This window comes from Anomalospiza imberbis, chromosome 4, assembly GCF_031753505.1.
Source record: "Anomalospiza imberbis isolate Cuckoo-Finch-1a 21T00152 chromosome 4, ASM3175350v1, whole genome shotgun sequence".
Lineage (NCBI taxonomy): Eukaryota > Metazoa > Chordata > Aves > Passeriformes > Viduidae > Anomalospiza > Anomalospiza imberbis.
In genome coordinates, this window is record NC_089684.1 from 51,837,268 (window position 1) to 51,856,118 (window position 18,851).

The 18,851-nt window shown below is 38.2% G+C and overlaps 1 protein-coding gene across 15 annotated transcripts in view; it reads left to right on the forward strand.

Annotated features, from left to right (window-relative positions):
• Positions 1–18,812, forward strand: part of ADD1 (adducin 1) — a 61,904-nt gene extending 43,092 nt beyond the window's left edge. For 3 of the 15 annotated variants that reach the window (XM_068188521.1, XM_068188524.1, XM_068188522.1), the window contains exons 11-17: positions 1,223–1,324; positions 3,153–3,242; positions 4,076–4,168; positions 9,884–10,040; positions 10,894–11,268; positions 12,028–12,123; positions 16,354–18,812. In XM_068188521.1, coding sequence (XP_068044622.1) covers positions 1,223–1,324; positions 3,153–3,242; positions 4,076–4,168; positions 9,884–10,040; positions 10,894–11,268; positions 12,028–12,123; positions 16,354–16,706 — 1,266 coding nt within the window. In that variant the 3' untranslated portion in view covers positions 16,707–18,812. Of the gene's footprint in view, positions 1–1,222; positions 1,325–3,152; positions 3,243–4,075; positions 4,169–9,883; positions 10,041–10,893; positions 11,269–12,027; positions 12,124–12,868; positions 12,904–16,353 lie in introns of those variants that run through there. The other 12 variants (XM_068188528.1, XM_068188530.1, XM_068188523.1 and 9 more) reach the window with 8 other exon arrangements.
• Positions 18,813–18,851: the final 39 nt, after the last annotated feature.

An 18,851-nucleotide genomic window follows, 5' to 3' on the forward strand; every position in this document is an offset into this window, starting at 1 on the left:
TGTTGCTTTCTGAAGTCTGACAGTTTCTGGCTCTCTTATTGTTTCTTGAAGTTACTCAGGAAAAAATGCACAGCATTTGCTCTATAAACAGGTTTGCTTTACTGTTCGGTGCATTTTCTATGCAATAGTGATTGGAAATTAGGACATTGTACAAAGTAAATATATCAAGATAAAGAGTTAATTGTGTGTCAAATTAAACAGGACTCCATACTAAATGCACTGATCAAATAAAGCAACCATCTATGAAGAACCCATGAAGCGCTTAAAGCTTGTGTTTGGGATATTTTTGTAACCTTCTGAGCTATGAGTTATAAAATATTTGACATCACCAAAATGTTCCTTTAGGTTGCTGTGCTGGTACAGCTCTTTGTTTGTGCAGAAACTAATTCTGGTTAACATCATTTTGCTGAAGTAGCTTATTTTAATGGCAAAACTTTGGTGATGCCCACTCCTGCTTCACGGTACAGAATCATTCACTAAACCTGGATAGTGACATCACATTGCTTTTCATACTTCTGTCATCTTATGCTTTAAGTTTGCTTTGATGTTTGTTACCAGAGGATTGAATCAATGATCTCTCTGTCTCTCTCATGTTATTTTGTAAAAACACCCAGTGCAGAAAATGAAAATGGCAGTAACAGAGTCTTAAAGGTCATGCCTTAGATCTGTACTTGCTGTACTTCTGTTTGGGTAAGGAATCGTGTCCTTTTTAAGCAAGTATGAATTCATTGGAAATTTCTTATTTAAAATGGCCTTAAAAATAAGTAATTATATTGCCATTTTCCTACTCCTGTCTTAATATATCTGTTCATAAAGTGAGAAGTAGGTGGTTATTAGAAACACAAAACACTGCAGCTGTCAGTATGGTCAAGTGCACAGAAAACCAGCTTAAAAACCCCTTAGTCCTCATAACTTCTGAACTGCACATAGGAATGGCATTGTTTTGGGTGAAAGTTATTTGCAAGTTAACTGGCTCTCTAGTTGTTGTTGTTACTAACCTGACTTGATGAATGGTTCTGATCTCTAGAAATGTATCTGAAGGTATAGTTTATATTACTGAAGAAGAAAGCAACTTAGTTCTAGGAATGAATAGAAGAATGCAATCATTGGTTCAGTTCTCTGCTCTGTATGATGCATGATCAACTGTGATGTGACTTTGCTGCTCTGAGTGTCTGTAGCCATTACAGCAGTTCTGACTCTGCAACTGTTCTTGATGTTACAGTGGACTAAAGAGGATGGACATAGAACTGCCACCTCTGCTGTCCCTAATCTGTTTGTTCCATTGAACACCAATCCAAAGGAGGTCCAAGAAATGAGGAACAAGGTTTGTAATAGCAGTAAAATGACTTCTTTTTTTTTTGGTCATCACCACAATTCAGTTGTGTACTTGTAATGAACTAACTTACTTTGCCATTATGACATTTTGGAGGCTCAATAACACAGTTCTGGTGTTGTCCTTTCCCTTTATAACTAAATAATGAAACAATTCCTAAGTGTCCTGAACACCTCTTGGAAAAAGTTGGTATTTCTGTTCACTATATGAAGACGTTTTTTCTAAGACTAATTTTTCTTGGACCAGTTGCTGGGTACCTCTGAAACAGCCAGTCCTGAGTTTATGGCAGTAATTCTGTACCCTGAGATCATAGTTTTACATTAGTGACCTGTTTTCCTGTTTTGGTAATACCTGTTGGAATTTTGTGGCCTAGACAAAGTAGTCTATAGATCTCGCTCCATATTTCAATGTACTGTATTATAATATGCTGTGATTGTTGCATGCTCTTTTTTTGTCTTTGGAACTGCAAGTTAATATTTTTGAAGTGAGCTTGTAGTTAATTTTCCTGGTTTTGAATTTCAGATCTTGTCCAATCTACCAACAGGAAAGCACTGAATGGATTGGGGTTTTTTCCACTTTATTTCTTTTATAGTATAAATTATGCCCTGGTATCTTGTTACTATTAAACTTGTTCTGGATTGTTTTGATACTTTTAACTGATAGCCATATGGTACATGGGAATTAGCATTCTGTCAAAGAAAGGCTGTGTGCAGGGATACTAGCAGGAGTCTAAAGTAATTTGTATATGGCTGACAGAACTTATGCTTGGCATTGTAAAATAATAACCACCTGAAATGAGAATTACTGTGAAATATCCAAGCAGTTTTTGTGTTTCAAACACAAATCTTGCTTTATTAAAAACTTGAATGAAGTGACTAAGAGAATAAGTCTTCAAATTTTATACTTTCTCAATGATGAGAAGGGTAGTAAATTAGAAACGAGTGAAAAAGATGGGGGAGCCTTGTGCTTTCTGAGATACCAAGTATTAATAATACTTCTTGTTTGTGTGTTTGTATGCATATATTTTTTATAAAGTCAATGTCCTTTTTAGTTGTAAAGTAGAGGTCTTTTAACATGCGTGCTTTTCTTCATTTATCTTGGAACAAGAACTAGAATATTTTAGAAATAAATTTTGAGTCAGTTGTTATGAATTCTTTACCACTGAAGGATATCTAATTTAAATAGATAATACCTAGGTTTAGAGCTCTGATTTCTGTCTCCATCTTCTGTATTGAAATAACTGGGAGGTATTTAGGATGCAGCAAAAGAGGTGTTCTAGAGAACTCCAGAGTCAGTTTATCCACAGAGAAATTATTTTTGTCCTTTTGAGGATATTATCCTGACTAGATGCAAAAATGGAAAGTTGTGCAGTGTTTTACAGGAAGGTCTATATGAAGATGATATTGTGGTGCCATATCACTAACTAATGGCTAATGACAGGAACCTGCAACTGACTGGTTAGGTAGAATAGACAGAAAAGCACAGAGGTAATACTTCTATTTCTATTCACTTTTCACAAACTGGAGTTATCTGTTACCTGTTTTACCATGACCTAGTACTGAAAAGCAAAGGACAGCACCTTCTGTGGTACTTAAAGACTAATTTCTGAGAAATGTCAGGAAACAGCCAGGAACCTGAACATTTATGTTCAAGTGGTGTTTATAAGCGCAGCTTCATTTGAAGCCCTGTGGCCACAGCAATGAGCGCTGGTTGTTGCCTGTTGGCAGGTTCACTCACCCCTTTTTCAAACACAAAAATATGATCAACTTTTCTCTGTTGTTCATGTGATTGTTGTTCATTCTTCTGCTTTCCTTTACAGATCCGAGAGCAAAATTTGCAGGATATTAAAACAGCAGGCCCTCAGTCACAGGTTCTTTCTGGGGTAGTTGTGGACAGGAGCCTTGTACAGGTGAGAGTATTCAATTCCTGAAACTATTAGCTTAATCTATACTATCTTCTGCTTTCACCTAATATATCACTATGAAATTATTCTTTAATTGGCAGAGAGTAACTGTTTATAAGGTAAGTCTTAGAGGTAACACCATTGTCTTTGCAAGAGTGCTCAGGATCAGAAATTTAGAGGCTTCATCCATGTAGCCCAAGCATGTCTGTGGAGGATGCTTCTTGGTTTTTTTGCTGAATGTAATGCATGAAATTCAGAAGCCTTATTTATATGGGTTAGATTCTTGTTCAAAACTAGTTGAGCTTTGTGACAGCTTTTTGTTTGTTTGATTTCTGAGTTTATGTATCTTGAAGGATTAATAGTGGGCACACCAGGCTCACTGTGGGGCAGTAGTGTTTCGTGTTAAATATGGGATTTCATGCTTCGTAATATTTTATTTGAAGAGCAGTTTGGGAAAAATGCTATTACATCAATGAAACTTAAAAGCAGTATATGTGGATATACAAAAGACTATAAATCATAGCTTCAAGTAAAGTAAGAATTAGAGCTGTACAGTTATACTGTATAGCCAAATAAAGCTTTTAATATCCAAGTGCTTTCAACTGCCCCGGATAAGTATTTTCTGATAATACTTTTTAAAGATTGTCAAGTCTTATCATGACCACAGCATTATTTCTGTTGGGTGTCATATTGTGTGCATGTCAATTCACTGTCATATGTAATTTCATCTACCAGTTTCTGTTTGTTTGCATGTTTTTAGCAAGCATCACAATGCTTTCTTGGTTGATGTTGTAAAGCCCGGGCTCGGTTTGCTCTGTTTACTCAATTTACTGTTGCAGGATGCTCCCCTCTCAGACTGTACGGAATCTATTGAAGGGCTCGATCTCACAGAGCAGGCCTTTAGTCCCGCTAAATCTCTGTCTGTTAGAAAGGTACTGCCCTGTCATACTGCTCTAAATACTGTTGTTCACCCTTCATTTAACCTCTCCTTACCCTGACCTTTTTCCTCTGTAAGAAATGATTTGGCTAGAAAATTTTAAAAATGAAAATAGATGAGTCTTCAAATTATGTTATATGTGATGATGCAGTTACTTTACTCTGTTAAGAGTGTCTTAAGGGTGTTGATCTTTGTCTGTAGAAGCTGGTGAGGAAACACTTTTGATGTTAAGGTGCTGATCAGGTCCTGCATATTGAGGACTTCTTTATGCATGCTGTTAGTCTTGAATTATTCTAATTTGAGATCAATTTAGAATTAGCTTAATCTCAGCCTGATTACATCAGTGTAATTCTGAGTATACTCTGTGTGTTAAGTGACAAACACTGTCAACTCTTGATCCCAGAGCACTGGACAACTGGCTTCCTCCATACTTCCTGCAGTTAGCTACAAGAGTGGCTAAGTAATGCCCTACACGTGCAAAATCAATTGGCTTTCACACTTGTAGTCGTGTTTGTGCTCGCATGATGTCCATTAAATACAGAATAAGTTCAAGAGGGCATGTTGTGGTGGGCAGTCCTTGGGGCTGGCTGAATGAAGCAGCTGCATGCTGCAAATAATGTTTCTCAGAGCACATCTAGTGTAGAAGCACAGTGGGTAAATAAGCATCAGTGTCTCCTCTGCTCCACTGTTTTACCTGAAAGATTCTTAAAGCTTGGTTTTGGCATGCCTGAGTGCCTCGTTATCAGAATAGCTGTTGCATGAAAAAAATACAGAATACTTTGAATTACACAATTGTTGGAAACCTTGTGGTTGTATAACTCTTTCTAAAGTGTAATGAGCCAGTTTGTGTTATAGATACTCGGATCTTACTGAGAATATGATGGTCATATTTTTCACATTGCAATTTTGGTCCATATTCTGAAAGGAAAAATAATAAAACACCATTTCTGGGTTTAAGACAAAAAATAAAATAAAGCCAAATTCTTTCAGGCAGTGCATGGCTTTTATTTTCCACTTAATACCATCAAAGTGAAAAATTACTTTTATGATAATTATCATAACACAGGTCTTTTTTAACGGTGATATATTTCAAGTATGATGTTCAAACAATGACATAGCTTTTCTCTAAAAGTAGTCAGATAGTTTACATACATTTTCACAGATGGCAGAGAACCAACAAATGGTCTGTTGATTGTGATTTTGTCTAGTAGTATCTTGTTAGGGTTTAGATGTCCAAATTGTTTCCATTTTTTGTGGTGTCATGAAAGTGCTTTCTTCCTGAAATAGTGTGTAAAATTAGATCACAATGTAAATCACAGGAATAATTATGAAATAGAAGTGGCCTATTTCATAATCTTTATTATTTTAACATGGATTGTGACCCAAATGCTTAATAATTTCCTGTTTGGGGAAAAAAAATAACAACCCAAGAAACAAAACCAAAACAAACAAACAAAAAAACCCCAAACCAAACAACCTCCTTCTAAAAAAAAATCATCCAAACCAGAAAATCCAATGAACCCAAAAATAACAGCAACAAAAGACAGCCACCAGAGAAATTTCCTTGAAAGATTCTGCCATAAAACAATTGTGTTTTGTGGAACAAAGGAAGTGTAAGCAATCTTATGATGCCCACACCTGAAAATGCCCCACCTTATGTAACTTCACCTGAAAATTTCAATGAAACTGAAGAATCCTGTACATCACTGACTTTTAGGTACCAGACAATTAGAAGTTCTCGGTTAACAAATTCTTTGACACTCAATGACAGTTCATGTAAAAAGTTTCACGTAACTGCAGTAACACGATGTATTATATTTTCAAATAATGTTGAGATTTATAACAAATACTGATGCACACTATTTTGGATGAAGAAATGCCTCCTTGTGTACAGCATGCATGTACTGCTTTGAGCTCCTGTGCCTATGGCTGCAGCAGTGAATACTCACTCCATCTTGCCTCGTCGCTTGCTTTATCCATGTTCTGAGAAGTCCTGGCCATGTTGCAACACAACCCCCTTGTGCATCATGTAATTTTATTCCTGGTTAGACTTGGTTAACCAAGCTTCTGCTGCAGTCTTGGCTGATGGACAGGGAATGTTGGTTATTCTTACCAACAACCATTCTGCAGACTCATAAGAAGAAAAATTCACATGAATTTTCAGTAATTTTAAATAGAAGGGGATTCACCCATTTTGGGTCTCTTCCTTTAGAATGGAAATTCTGTGGCTTTGTTCTTAATCCAGACCCTCTCAGTGCTGCCCCAGAGGTGGCACTGGGTTTGAGAGGTGACTTCTACATGAACAGTACCTCAGGAATCTTGGTATTTTGGATAAAGGCACTGCATTAATGTTAGATTGTGTTAGGACCAGTTGTTAACTTAGACCCTTATTATGATCCCCCTGTCTGATTGAAAGAAGAATTGGCATATATAAAGTGCCAGTTTTGGTCATATTTATCCCTGAGAACAAGGTGAAGTGCTTGCCTGTTAACTAATGGTCAGTTTTGTATTTTTCAAAAGCCAGGTTTAGTCTAGAAGTTACAGAATTACTTGATTATCTAAATTTTCATGTAGGAAGTATGAAGTCCATGTTTAATATGAAGGTATATTGCATATCATTAGCTATGACTTTCCCTTTGTGTCTGTGGGAGTGTATGCCCTTACAATGCATTGAAAATGCTTTCTCTTCATTAATATAATCTATCCAGTGTTTCTTACAGTGGAGAAAATGCTGTGGATATTTGAGTGCATACACATGTGGTCAAATTTCAAATAGTCATCTAAATACTTTTGGAATCATCATCAAAGTAATACTAGGATCAACCTAATCCCAATGGGATCACTAGAACACTAATTTTTTTAATGTCATTTTATGTTGAAACAGAGTGTGAGTCTATGGGAATTAATTCCCTCCCTACAGGCTCTTTAATACTGGAAGTAACTCCAGACCAATTTTCATGTTCAGTTTTTCTCAACATTCTTAGGAATCTCTGAATGGCATGGTCAGATTGATAGCTCTGCAAAGTCTTGTCTGTTTAAGTGTCACACTTAACAATTAGAAATATGTTCTGTACTGTCTTTTTAGTCCTTTATACTTGTTTTCTTTCTGTCTCATGTTTCATTTTGTGTTGTATATTTTTATTTCAATTCTTAGAAGGCTGCTCTGTGGCCTATTCTGTGAAGTAAAACAGATCTCCTCCTTGATTTAGAAGTAATGATGGTTTAGACTAATCATACTGGTACAGGATAACCATATTGCAGAACTTATTAACATATTACTGTAATTTATTTCCCACATAGACTCAGTCCCTCTACCAGTAACATTTTCATTTGTGGCCTTTGAACAGCTTCCATATTATTGATACTGAATAAAAAAGTTGTTCAAAATAAGTTTTCCTTTCTGATCTCTTGTATATTTTTTCTGCTTTTATGATCCAACATTGTTGCTTCTGATCTTTTCAATGCTGCTTCTCTTGGGTCAAAGCTACTCAACAAGTACAAATACTGTTTGCAGTGATTGTGGGTGTTTCTTGTGAGGGTTTCATTTTGGTTTCTTTTCTTTTTAGTCTAGTAAATGTGATAAGCTCAATTTGCTGCTTTCACTCCCAGTATTTAACAGAGGTACTCTCCTAAGCAGGAGAACACATCATGCCAGTGCACCAGGCATCTGCAAACTGTCTTGCTGTTTGTCACCGTTAAATCAACAGTCATTCAGTAACATTCTGTTTCATTAGAAGCTGTTCTACCCAGTGATTCTGGATTTAACTTGCAACATGCAAAGAGATTCTTAGAAATTCCAGGGATACTAATGGCTACTGTGTGTCTTGTTCCCAGTAAACTCTAGAAACTCTGCCTGAGTGCTTTACAAGGTCCTGCTGCTTTTGCTGAGTTTCAGTTAAAACTATGGATTTAGTTTGAAGTGTGGGCAAAGACAGAAAGGGAAATATAAAATTTCCATGGGCATCAGTTTTCTGCCATCATTAAAAGCTGAGACCTGTAGTTTTAGGGGTGTTTTGAATTTTCTACAAAACAATTAGGATTTTTACAAAGGTTGATGTTTCTCTGACCCACCCATACATTATCTTCTGAGAAAAGCTGTTTCTGTCAAATCAGTGCTTCATGAATATAGTTGAGAAAAAGCTTTTGACATTCTACTGACATTCTGCATATATAATGAATTCTTCTGTTATTTTATGAAGAAATGGAATTGATCTGTAATGTTTTAGAGTTGTTTCTCTCCTGCAGTTCCTTTCAGGAACTTGCCTTTCTTGCAGTGGAGATTTATTGTTAGGCTGTTCTCTGGTGTTTGCTTCCTGAAGAGTAGCATAGATTCTAACAACCATCTTACCTCCCTGGATTGCTCTAGACCAGATTTCTGGAGATCTCTCATCAGGCTTTCGGAACTGCTTTTGTCCTCCTTCCATCCAGACATCCCTGTCTGTCACCTCTTTAGTGCTGACAACTTGTCCAGAGCAGCTCTTGCCATCCAAAGCAGCATTCTGTCTATTTGCATCATTGGTTTTACAGTGGCCATCCTGTGCTTGTCCATGAAGTGTGGACATGGGATGGAATGTTTATCTCTCTTTAGGCACTGCATATTTTTGAACTATGCTTTCTAATGCTTTCTTCTAAATATTGGTACAGACACCATTTGAATATGGAGATGACCTGGGTCGATCAGTAGCCCATACCTATTGGCTAATGGAGTTCAAACATCTCTTTTTGTTAATGGAGAGTTTGGGTGTCACCATGACATGGGACACAGGTCACACTTCAGCCGTTAACAAACTAGTGTCAGAGTTCTGTATATCCAGTGAAAAAAACCAAATGCTTAGACAAGTCATTTGAGAGATAGAGCAGCTATCTCCAGGCAAGCATTTTCTGTACATGAGACAATGAAAATCCAGTGGCTGTAGCCTTTACCATAGGATTAGAGAAGAAACATGAAAAGCTTTAACATTAGAGAATCTGATGCAGCTGCTTTTGTCCATTGGAACTTACTGTACTTAGAATTACTCGTTATATTTTTATTTTATAACTTTTTATCTGGCTTATATGATAAATGTTATAGATGTAAATATGCTAACTTGTATCTGATTACAGTTAAACTTTATTACTTTAAAATGGCTTATAATGAGCTGTTAATCTGGTGTATATAGAACATATACAGGATGGCTTTTTACTATAACATCTGTTAGGTATAATGTAGTAGCGGCAAGAAACAGATTTTCTGTTATCAAAAAGTACAAAGCAAAACAAAAACCCAAAGCAAAATAATAATAATAAAAGCCCAAAACAAAACAGAAACAAAAATACCCATGAGCTGAGTTCTTGACCCTTTATGAGTATTCTGTGCCCAGACTGCCATGCAGGTGGGCCTGGTATTATGTTTCTTTTGTGGTGAGAAAAGAAACTTGATAAACTTTTATGACTTCAAATATAATTCCACTACACTGTTTGGCTTCTGTTTGATTTACTGCTTAATAGTGGATATTCCCTGGTGGAGACCTGTTTTGTCCTTTATATTAACCTCCTGTTAATCAGATTAAAAAAAATCTGCAATAGATTTTTTTTAATCTAAAAGAGGAAAAAGTAACATTTTCCAGGTTATGTTTTTGTTTTGGTTTTGATTGCCTTGTAGCCTCTATACCTCTAAAAGTTCTGCAAGTTGCTGCTTGATTGCAGATGTATCTTAATTTTCTTTTGCCAGGGAGAACTGGTGACTGCATCAAAGGCAATAATTGAGAAAGAATATCAACCAAAAGTCATAGTGAGCACAACGGGACCAAATCCCTTCAATAAACTCACTGACCGAGAACTGGAAGAATATCGCAAAGAAGTAGAAAGAAAGCAGAAGGGACTAGAAGGTTGGTTTCTCTGTGTGTGTTTTTTCTGCAATAGACTGTAGTACCAGCAAGTTTCTTAGTAATTGGAAGGTGGGTTACCTGCAAAGGCTGTGGATAAATTACCCAGCTTTTGTATGTTTCAGTTTTTCCAGCGTGAATTAGAAATTTGAGAAGTATGTTAGAGATAAAATGTGTGATCTAAATGTTTTAAGTGTGTCCTGTATAAATGCATAGATCTCACTCTAAAATGATCCTTATAGACAAACTGGGCAGTAGGGTCAGTTACTCCTGCTGGTAGGAAGTTGAAAGCTTCCATCAAAAAGGTGTTTTGGTACTGGTTTTATTCTGCTTTGTTTCCCTTGGCCCTAGATCTTAGGCTAAGGTGAGGGAAAGGTGGTACTTTATAACAGCAACACGGCAGGTTTTTAAGTCACTGAAATTTGTGGATTTGAGAAATACATTGAATGGAGAAGATACAGAATAGCATTGATTATTGCTTGGAAATGTGCCATCTTGTGGGGACTTCTACCAAAATGGACTTTTTCAATTATCCTAGAATTATGACATATTTGTACTATAAAAAGAGGCCGTTGCTGCATCTGAAGTGGTTCTCCTGCTTTGCCTTTGAATAATTTTAAGGGATGATACTTAGAATGCTCATCTGTTGTGAGGTTTTGAATTTGAGTGATGCAAGAATCCAAAGTGCTGTTTCTTACACAGTGTGTGTTCCCTGCAGTTGCTTTTTGGGACCACAATGTAGGAGCCATTGTGTTTGGTTTGTGAAGCACTGAGGGGTGGGGTGGGATGCTGTGCTGTCATGCCTGTTTAACTGCATACCTTTATTCTCTCAGTAACAATGCCACATCCTTCTTAGATAAGGTATCAAAATATGGAGAGACTGTGTTACTGAGACAGACACCAGCTGGGGAACAGAGTGCAGTGCTTAGAAATCAGATCATCAGTGAGCAAAACACGTCAGATAAAAAATCTCTGGATTTGAAAGGGAGATCAAACACCTTTCAAGGAACAGATATGAAGACTTTACAGGATCGTGACGTATCATCAGTGTCTAAGTCTTTAGATAACATTCAGTTTGCTGCTGCATGGGTTTCTTGTCAGACCATGCAGCAAATCATCCCACATCTAAATGGAGAAGAGCCAGATGGGCAGAAGTCCTCCCATAAGGAATTTCATACTGCAGTGATCAAAGCATTAAGGTCTGCTCCTGACCTTTTGGCTAAGGCCTCAGGTATTACTAACATGGTACAGCTGTGCTTGCAATCCAAGGAACCACCTCTTTATCTACACCATGTGGAGATTCTGTCAGTTGACTCTCATCTGTGATTTTGCTTTAATTGTGTAGGTGAACTGGCTGGAGCAACGCTTTAGCGTTGTTCCCGATATATGGTGTACTCTGTTAATGTTTTCCTTTGGACCTAGGGCTATTTAAAGCTGGAAGCAAAGGGGACCCTCCTTACTAATAACAAATACTCAAACTACTATGAAATCTGTTTGGAATCATATAATTACTGCATGTTTTTCTGATTATCTGTGCAGTCTTCTTTTCTTTCGGGATGCAATTTTGTTTACTCCAAATTTCAGCAAAACAAAGCAAGCAAAAGAGTGTTATCTTGTGTAGGCCTGGTAGTATATCCCCTCCTCCCTATTTGTTTATATCTTCCTTGTGGTTTTTCCTCACAAGTTTTCTTTATAACAGCAGCATAAAACAAGTCATAAATGATTTCATTATTCATGTCTGCTTAAAGGAAAAAAAAAAACACCTCCAAAGAGAGCTACGGAGCACAACAGCAACTTGAACAGTTTTGTTAGTATCAGACTATCACTTAATTTTCTTTTGCTTGTTTTGGTATTATTTAACATCCTGGCAGAATTTTGATTCAGAAAAATGTATTGGTATATTTCTTGCATGGAGCAAAAGGATACTTGTTTTCTTACATGCAGAGAGCTTTTATTTGCCTTTTTAATTTCCCTTTGCCTACACCTGCAGAGCCTTCAGAAGATGGCAGGCCACAGAAAGAGAAAAGCCCCCCTGACCCCAGTTCAGCTCGCACTCCTCCCAGCACGCCAATTAAAATAGAGGAAGGTACGTTCTGCTCCCTGGGGGCCAGGGGAACCAGTAACAGCATCCTTAGTGACTGACGCATGGGAGTACATGAACTAGAGCTAATACCAGTAAATGACCTCTTGTGTTTCATTGTTGTACTTCCTACGAGATACTCCACTGAACTGTGAGTCTAACAGTTTCGTTTACAATAATAAAGAAGTGTGCATTAATATAAAGACAAATTTCCATCTCTTCAGAATTGCCTTGTCATCTCTTGGTGTTTCTCAACTGATTTACCTTTTTGTACATTTTCTGTGAGGTAATTGCTCTTACTAAATGGAATAGTGTCTGATGGTGAACCAGACACGTATCTAGATGCTTTGGTAAATATTCTTCACTGATTGCACATTTCTTAAACATTATTGTACTTGGATTACACCTCAGTAAATAGTTTTCCTACTCAATTTGAATCTAAATTTACTTATTTGCTCACCTTATGTCATAGTTTTAACTAAAATGAGAGCAGGGCTGTGAAAGTTGATAATTCCCTAAAAAAAGGATAAAATTACAATCTTGATCAGGTGTAATCCAATTATTGTCTTGTTTCCTTTACCTTGTACATTTGATATATCACTTGTCTGTTAGTCTGCCATTCACTACTTCATCTCATTCTGTTTTCTACAAGAATGGTTGCAACCATTCTTCTAACGTAACACAATGGCTGTGATGAATGCATAGATTCTCTACTTGTGCTTTTTTCTTCTTGTGGCTGCGTTACAAACAGGAGATGGATATGCTAAAGAATACCTGTTACCATAGTAAGTATCATTCCATACTCTGACCTGCTTTTGTGCTTTGCTTCACTCTTGCATCTTTGTTTACTAAAGTTTTTTTTGGTTTTGCTGTTTTTTTAAAAAGCAGGCTTTTTCAGTTGAGATGTTGGTTTCTTTAGTTCTCAATTCCATGTAATTCCAGGCAGTTGCAGTTCTCATGTTAAAGCACACTCCCCCTTTGAGAGAGACTGTGAAAGTCACCTTCCGTGTTTCCATATCTGTGTGTCCGATTCCTCAGTTTAAAAAGGAATAGTCTGAAGTTGCCTGGCAGATATAGCTGAACCAGCCCTGGGAGTTTCTGCCCCAACACTTTGCTGCTGCCCACACAGCTTGGGCCTGGTAACAAAATGGAAGAGTTCCTAATCTATTCCAGAGCAAAATCCACTGACATGGATTTAAATTTACCCAGCAGACTTCTGCATGGAAATGGATATGGGACTACTCCTATGTTTTGGATTAACTGTAGGGAATTCAAATTCCAGCCAAGGAATAACAGCAAGTACTTGGTGGCAGCAATTTCTACAGCTGTTTTGGCTAGCTCTGCAGGGCTCCTTTGGATTATACTTTAAAGGAATAAGGATGTTTGTATGTCCTGTTATAACCAAAAGTCAGTGTGTTTGTCATAGGTGTGAAAGTCAAACTATATTGTAGACACCTGTGATGTTACTGATGAAGTTCTAAAACCTGAAAGTTCTTTAAAACAGGGAAATGTGTTTGACAAACGCTTCTCATTGTATAAGTTTTCCAGGACAAACATGCAAAGCTTATTTTAGAGAATAACTGGAAGTTCATACTAGGATGACTTTGGTTGGGGGAGGTTCTGATGAATGACAATGTTGTCAGTATACCACCTCTTCTCAACTTTGATTCCTCATATTCTTTCTATTTAAGTGTAGTTGAAATCAGTCAAGTGTTTTTAAACTCGGTTATAGACTAGTTTGTATGTTTCTCCACATTGTTGTGTTGGGAAAAAAAAACAAAACACCATAAACATTTATTTTCATAAATAATGTGAATTGTAAGCACACACCAGTTATGCTTTACACACATGTTATGCTTTAAACTCTTAAGCCACAGTGTATATATATATATATATATTTATAAATAAAGGGGGAGTATGGATGTAAACATGATTATTTAAAAAAAACACTTTTAAGTTGTTGAGGTGCTACTGAATCCTTAAACTGTAAATAGGTTTTGCAGCAAGAAATATATTTTTAAAGCTTTCTAGGTATGTTACTGAAATCCATCCAGTAGAGTAGCAGGGCATTTACATGTTGTGTGCTGGCATAATTGAATATGGAATTTGTAAATCTTCTGAATTCTGGTAAAATATTGCCCTTAGCAAACTAGATAAACAGATGCTTGATTGATTCCAGCATCACATTAATCTGTTTATTAAGGATGATGGGAACTTGACAAACTGGGAAGGATGGCAATCCTGGGTTAATGAGTTGCAAACCCATTTATATTTATTCAGTGCTCAGGCCAGCTGGCAAATGCTGTTTGAATGCCTGTGGCTTCCTATTCTTTAATTTGAAGAATCTCTAGTCCCTTTTTTTAAGACTTCAAAACTATCTTCTAAACTTAATTTAAAAAAAAAAATAAAATAAACCTGACAGTCCAATATGGTGCCAGTTCTAAAAATTGGGCCAGCTAATGAATAGAATATATTTTTTACTTGGTAGGAACCTACAATGACCATCTAGTCCAAGTGCTTGACCCAATTCAGGGCTGACCAAAAGTTAAAGCTAATTGTCCTAATGCCTCTTGAACACTGACAGGCCTGGGGCCTTGACCAGCTCTCAGTAAGTAGGAAGCCTATTTCAATGTCTGACCACCCTCTCAGAGCAGAAATGCTTCCCAAAGTCCAGTCTGAACCTCCTCTGGTGCAGCTTTGAGCCATTCCCACACATCCTGCCACTGGATCCCAGGGAGAAGAGCTCAGTAATGTTTTCAGTTAATTCCTGAAAAGTCAAATCCAAAAGCAGGGTAGTGGTAGTGAAGAACTGTAACTGCTGTTTCTTATTAATGTGTGTCTGCCATACATAGACAGGCTAAATTACAGCTTCAGAAGGCAACTTGTACTGTACATAACTGCTTTTCTCTTTTTTGCTCTGATTCAAATCCTGCCTGCATTATACCTTTTAAACTGCTAACTTGTGCATTCCGAGTGTTTTGCACTGGATACTAGCGTGTGGTGTTTATTTAACCTATTAGAAGTTCATGGTGCTCTAGGCAAAACATGTTTGTTTCCTAGCAGGTATTCACAGAACAGAGCCCTTTTAAAAATATCAGAGAATTATTAGTCCCGTCTGGCAGAAGTAAAAAGAGCACTGTCATTTTTATAGGAAAAATGCAAAAGTATTTTCTGTAAATTCTTGTGAAAGCCTTCAGTCTTTTCAAATTAAAACAAAAAAGATCTTGAAAGGAGGAAAAAATAGTTGCCTTTCATTTGTGCCTCACAATGAGCATGGCCTGGATTTTGCTCTAAATCCCTCCTTATGTAACATCAGTGGGATAGATGTGGCACCGCTAACGGGACAGCTCGGCTGCGGTGCACGGACAGCACTGCAGGGAGCCCCACAGAGTGCTCCTTGTTGAAGCCATGCACAAAGAGGAGCCTTAAACAGAGCATCCTAAAGCACAGCGGTGAGTGGGGACAGTGGTGCAGTTGAGGGAGGAGTGGTTCAGTTCCCCTTTGGACATACAGCTACCACTGGACTCTTGATGTTCCCTTTTACAGGGTGAGTTTGGCTGTTGACATCACATACAATAGACAAAACAAGCTGTATTGCATAACCTGCTGAGCTCATTTAATTTGATAAACTACATGGATTTTACTTACAGGAATCCATATCTTGCCAAAAAAAAAAAAGTGAAGCCTTTGTGATAGGAAATGATTTTTGGAGCAATATTTGTTAGATCTCATGGAAGAATATTATGAAAATCTCTTCATTGGGATTATAAATTGGAAAACCAACAATTTAGAAATTAATGGATTTGCATGTATTGCACTGCAAATCAGCATTTAGTTTTAGCTCTCCAAAAGAAATAAAAATAAAAGTGTGGAATTGCAAAACACTCTACTCAATGCCAATGAAAACTGTAGGTTTAATTCCTGCTTTATTGCACTAAAATATTGTGTTGTCTGCAACTATCATGAGTAAAACAGGAGCGAGGTCTGAACAGTTACTTTCTTGCTGATGCAATTCAGCTTTATCTGTTCTGTGTGAAGAAGCTTAAAACCAAACAGAAGTTTGGAATATCTTATTTCTTCTGTGCCCAAAGCTGGAGAACAGCCCTATTACAAAGGCTTTCATGCAAAGTAAATATATTAGTTTCTTGTAGAGCGCGCTCACCACCCACTTGCCTCGCTTGCCCTGCTCCAGGGACACTTTTGTAAACTGACTGTCACTGTCTGTCCGTCCACCAGAGACACGGCAGGACCAGACCTACAGAGATGACAGTGATGCTGCAACCTTCAAGCAAACCCTCCCAGATCTCACCCCCGATGAGCCTTCGGAAGCACTCGGCTTCCCTCCCTTAGGAAAGGAGGAAGGGAGATGTGATCATGATGTGCCCAAAAGCCAAACGGAGCCACCTGCAGTGGAAAATAAAGAACCCCAGTCCCAACCCACTGAAGAGCCAGCAACACCAACAGCTGAGGAGGGGACAGCAGCTGATGCAGGTAGTGATGAATCTCCAGGGAAGTCCCCGTCAAAAAAGAAAAAGAAGTTCCGCACTCCTTCCTTCCTGAAGAAGAGCAAAAAGAAGAGTGACTCCTAAAGGCCAACCCACTGCAGAAACACTGTCATATTTTAAACTCCATTAACCACTAGAATGTACCAGATCGTACTGAGTGTTTTGTCTTACTATGTAAATGAATGCCACAATTAATCCAACCAGCCCCTCAAGTTATGGCTTGATCGTTTAGGGTTATAACCAGAAACTCATGTCCAAAAAGGTGCTAATCCAGTGTGTTCAGCAGCTGCCACAGATCTGATCCCTGATTTGTAATCAAATGTAAATGACTTCCATGTGGAAGGCATTGATTCACTATTTTTAATTTAAAGCCTGCACTGCTTTGCAAAAGAATATAAAAAATTCACAATTAAAAATAAAACACCGGTTGCTTACCACAAGAAGTGTTCTTTGCAATATTCTGTTCCAAGTCAAATTTCTTAAATTTTGACTTTTAGAGAGGATGCTTTTGCAGTGGTGCTCTCAAGGGGGGTGAATTCTTGAACTGACATGTAAACTTCTGCAAGCTTGTGGGTACAGGTTGTGGTTTGGCCAAGCTTTGAGGCTCTCCATTGCTTCTCCTCTTTCTCCCTTCTCACTGTTGTAACAAATTGAAGGTGTTTTTCACTTTGGTTTTTTTAATAACTGGCTGGTGAAATCAGTCTTTGATGTCTAGGACTGAAATGTCCATGGTGTGTTCTGCTCATGTTGTGTGTTCAAAGAGCCCAGTCTTAGCTGCCTTTTTTCTTTCTAGTGAATTGCAGTTTAAGGGAAATCTGTCTTTGCTCTTGCCTCATTGAGTCATGTGGTGATGAGGCTGTTAGAAAAGGTTAAAAAGTAACTGAAGTAAAAGCTGGTGGTGTGGAGCATGGGCAGGTGTGTTTTGGGCCTTAGCACAGTTTTTTCATCCTCTTAAATTCCCTTTGTTGCACATGCAACCTTGCTGTGCGTGAACCCCATGCGCAGCCTTTTGTGTTTGTTCCTTCTCACTGACAAAAATGTAAATGCATTACACTGAGTATTTCACCTTGTTTTATCGTAATTATATTTTCACTTGCAGAAGCTGGCATTTCTTTAAATCTTTTTGTTGTTGTTGCCAGCGGTCAAGTACAGTGTAACCTTAAAGGTGTATTTTCACCGTTTGCTATAAATGTTTGTTCAATGTGCAGCATGGCAAATCACTCTCACCACTGAGTTCACTATTTCCCAGTTATTGCCATGCTTGTGTCTGTCACTAATTATAAAAGTAGTTTAAGCTCAGGCAGGTCAAGCTTGTGGAATTCTCTGGAAAGCAGGTGCTGTTCCCCGGCCCAGGGCCGGCGGGCAGTGACCAGTTCTGGTTTCTAGAATTTGCATTTTGGGTTTAACAGCAGCAAACCCCCAACACCCCGTGGGGGTGAGGGCAACACACTGACTCACAGTAAGTGTCTGTAACACAACAAACCATGGATGTAACCTTTTAGGACAATATTAAATGTTGCAGTTGGTGAAACAGCAGAGAACTAATGCCTTACATTCATGCAGCAGAAAGCACGGAGGGCCGCGTGGGTGGAGCGGCTGGAGGCAGCTCTGGGCGGGCAGAGCGAGGCCTGTGTCGGGCTGGGAGGTGCCGATGCCTCGGGCTGGTTTTGAGCGGTGAAGGGGAACAGCTGGAAGTGGAATCGAGCTGTCAGTGTTCAAGTGAGAGCAGAGGGATCGAGGTGGCCACCGGGACCGTGGGGAAGGTGACAGGGCCGGTGTGGGACAGAGCAGGCGGGCACTGGGCCGGAGCCCCTGGACAGCAGCACTCAGGCAGGACTGCATGGCACGAATGGCTTTCAGCTTCTGCTCTAACATTGTATGTCCTTGTACACTAGGAAGCAAACAACACTTATTTTGCTAAATTGTGTTTTATTGCAGGGTCGTAACTAAATGACTAATTGCTGTATGTTTCAGTTCTTTACTGAAGTCCCTCCATTTATCTTGACCACATATGCAATGACTCTTAATTTCTAATTTTGTAGTTTGTTCTTTTAGTTCTTTGTATTACAATATGAAATGTAGTCATGTATGGTATGGTTACACACTTTGGGGCAGAATAAAGTCCTGTATTTTTCTTTCTTTCTTGTATCATTAAGTTCTACTCACAAATAAAACTCTTGAAAAAAATCATGCTCTGCTTTCAAAACTTGTACACTTTTATTCTGTAGC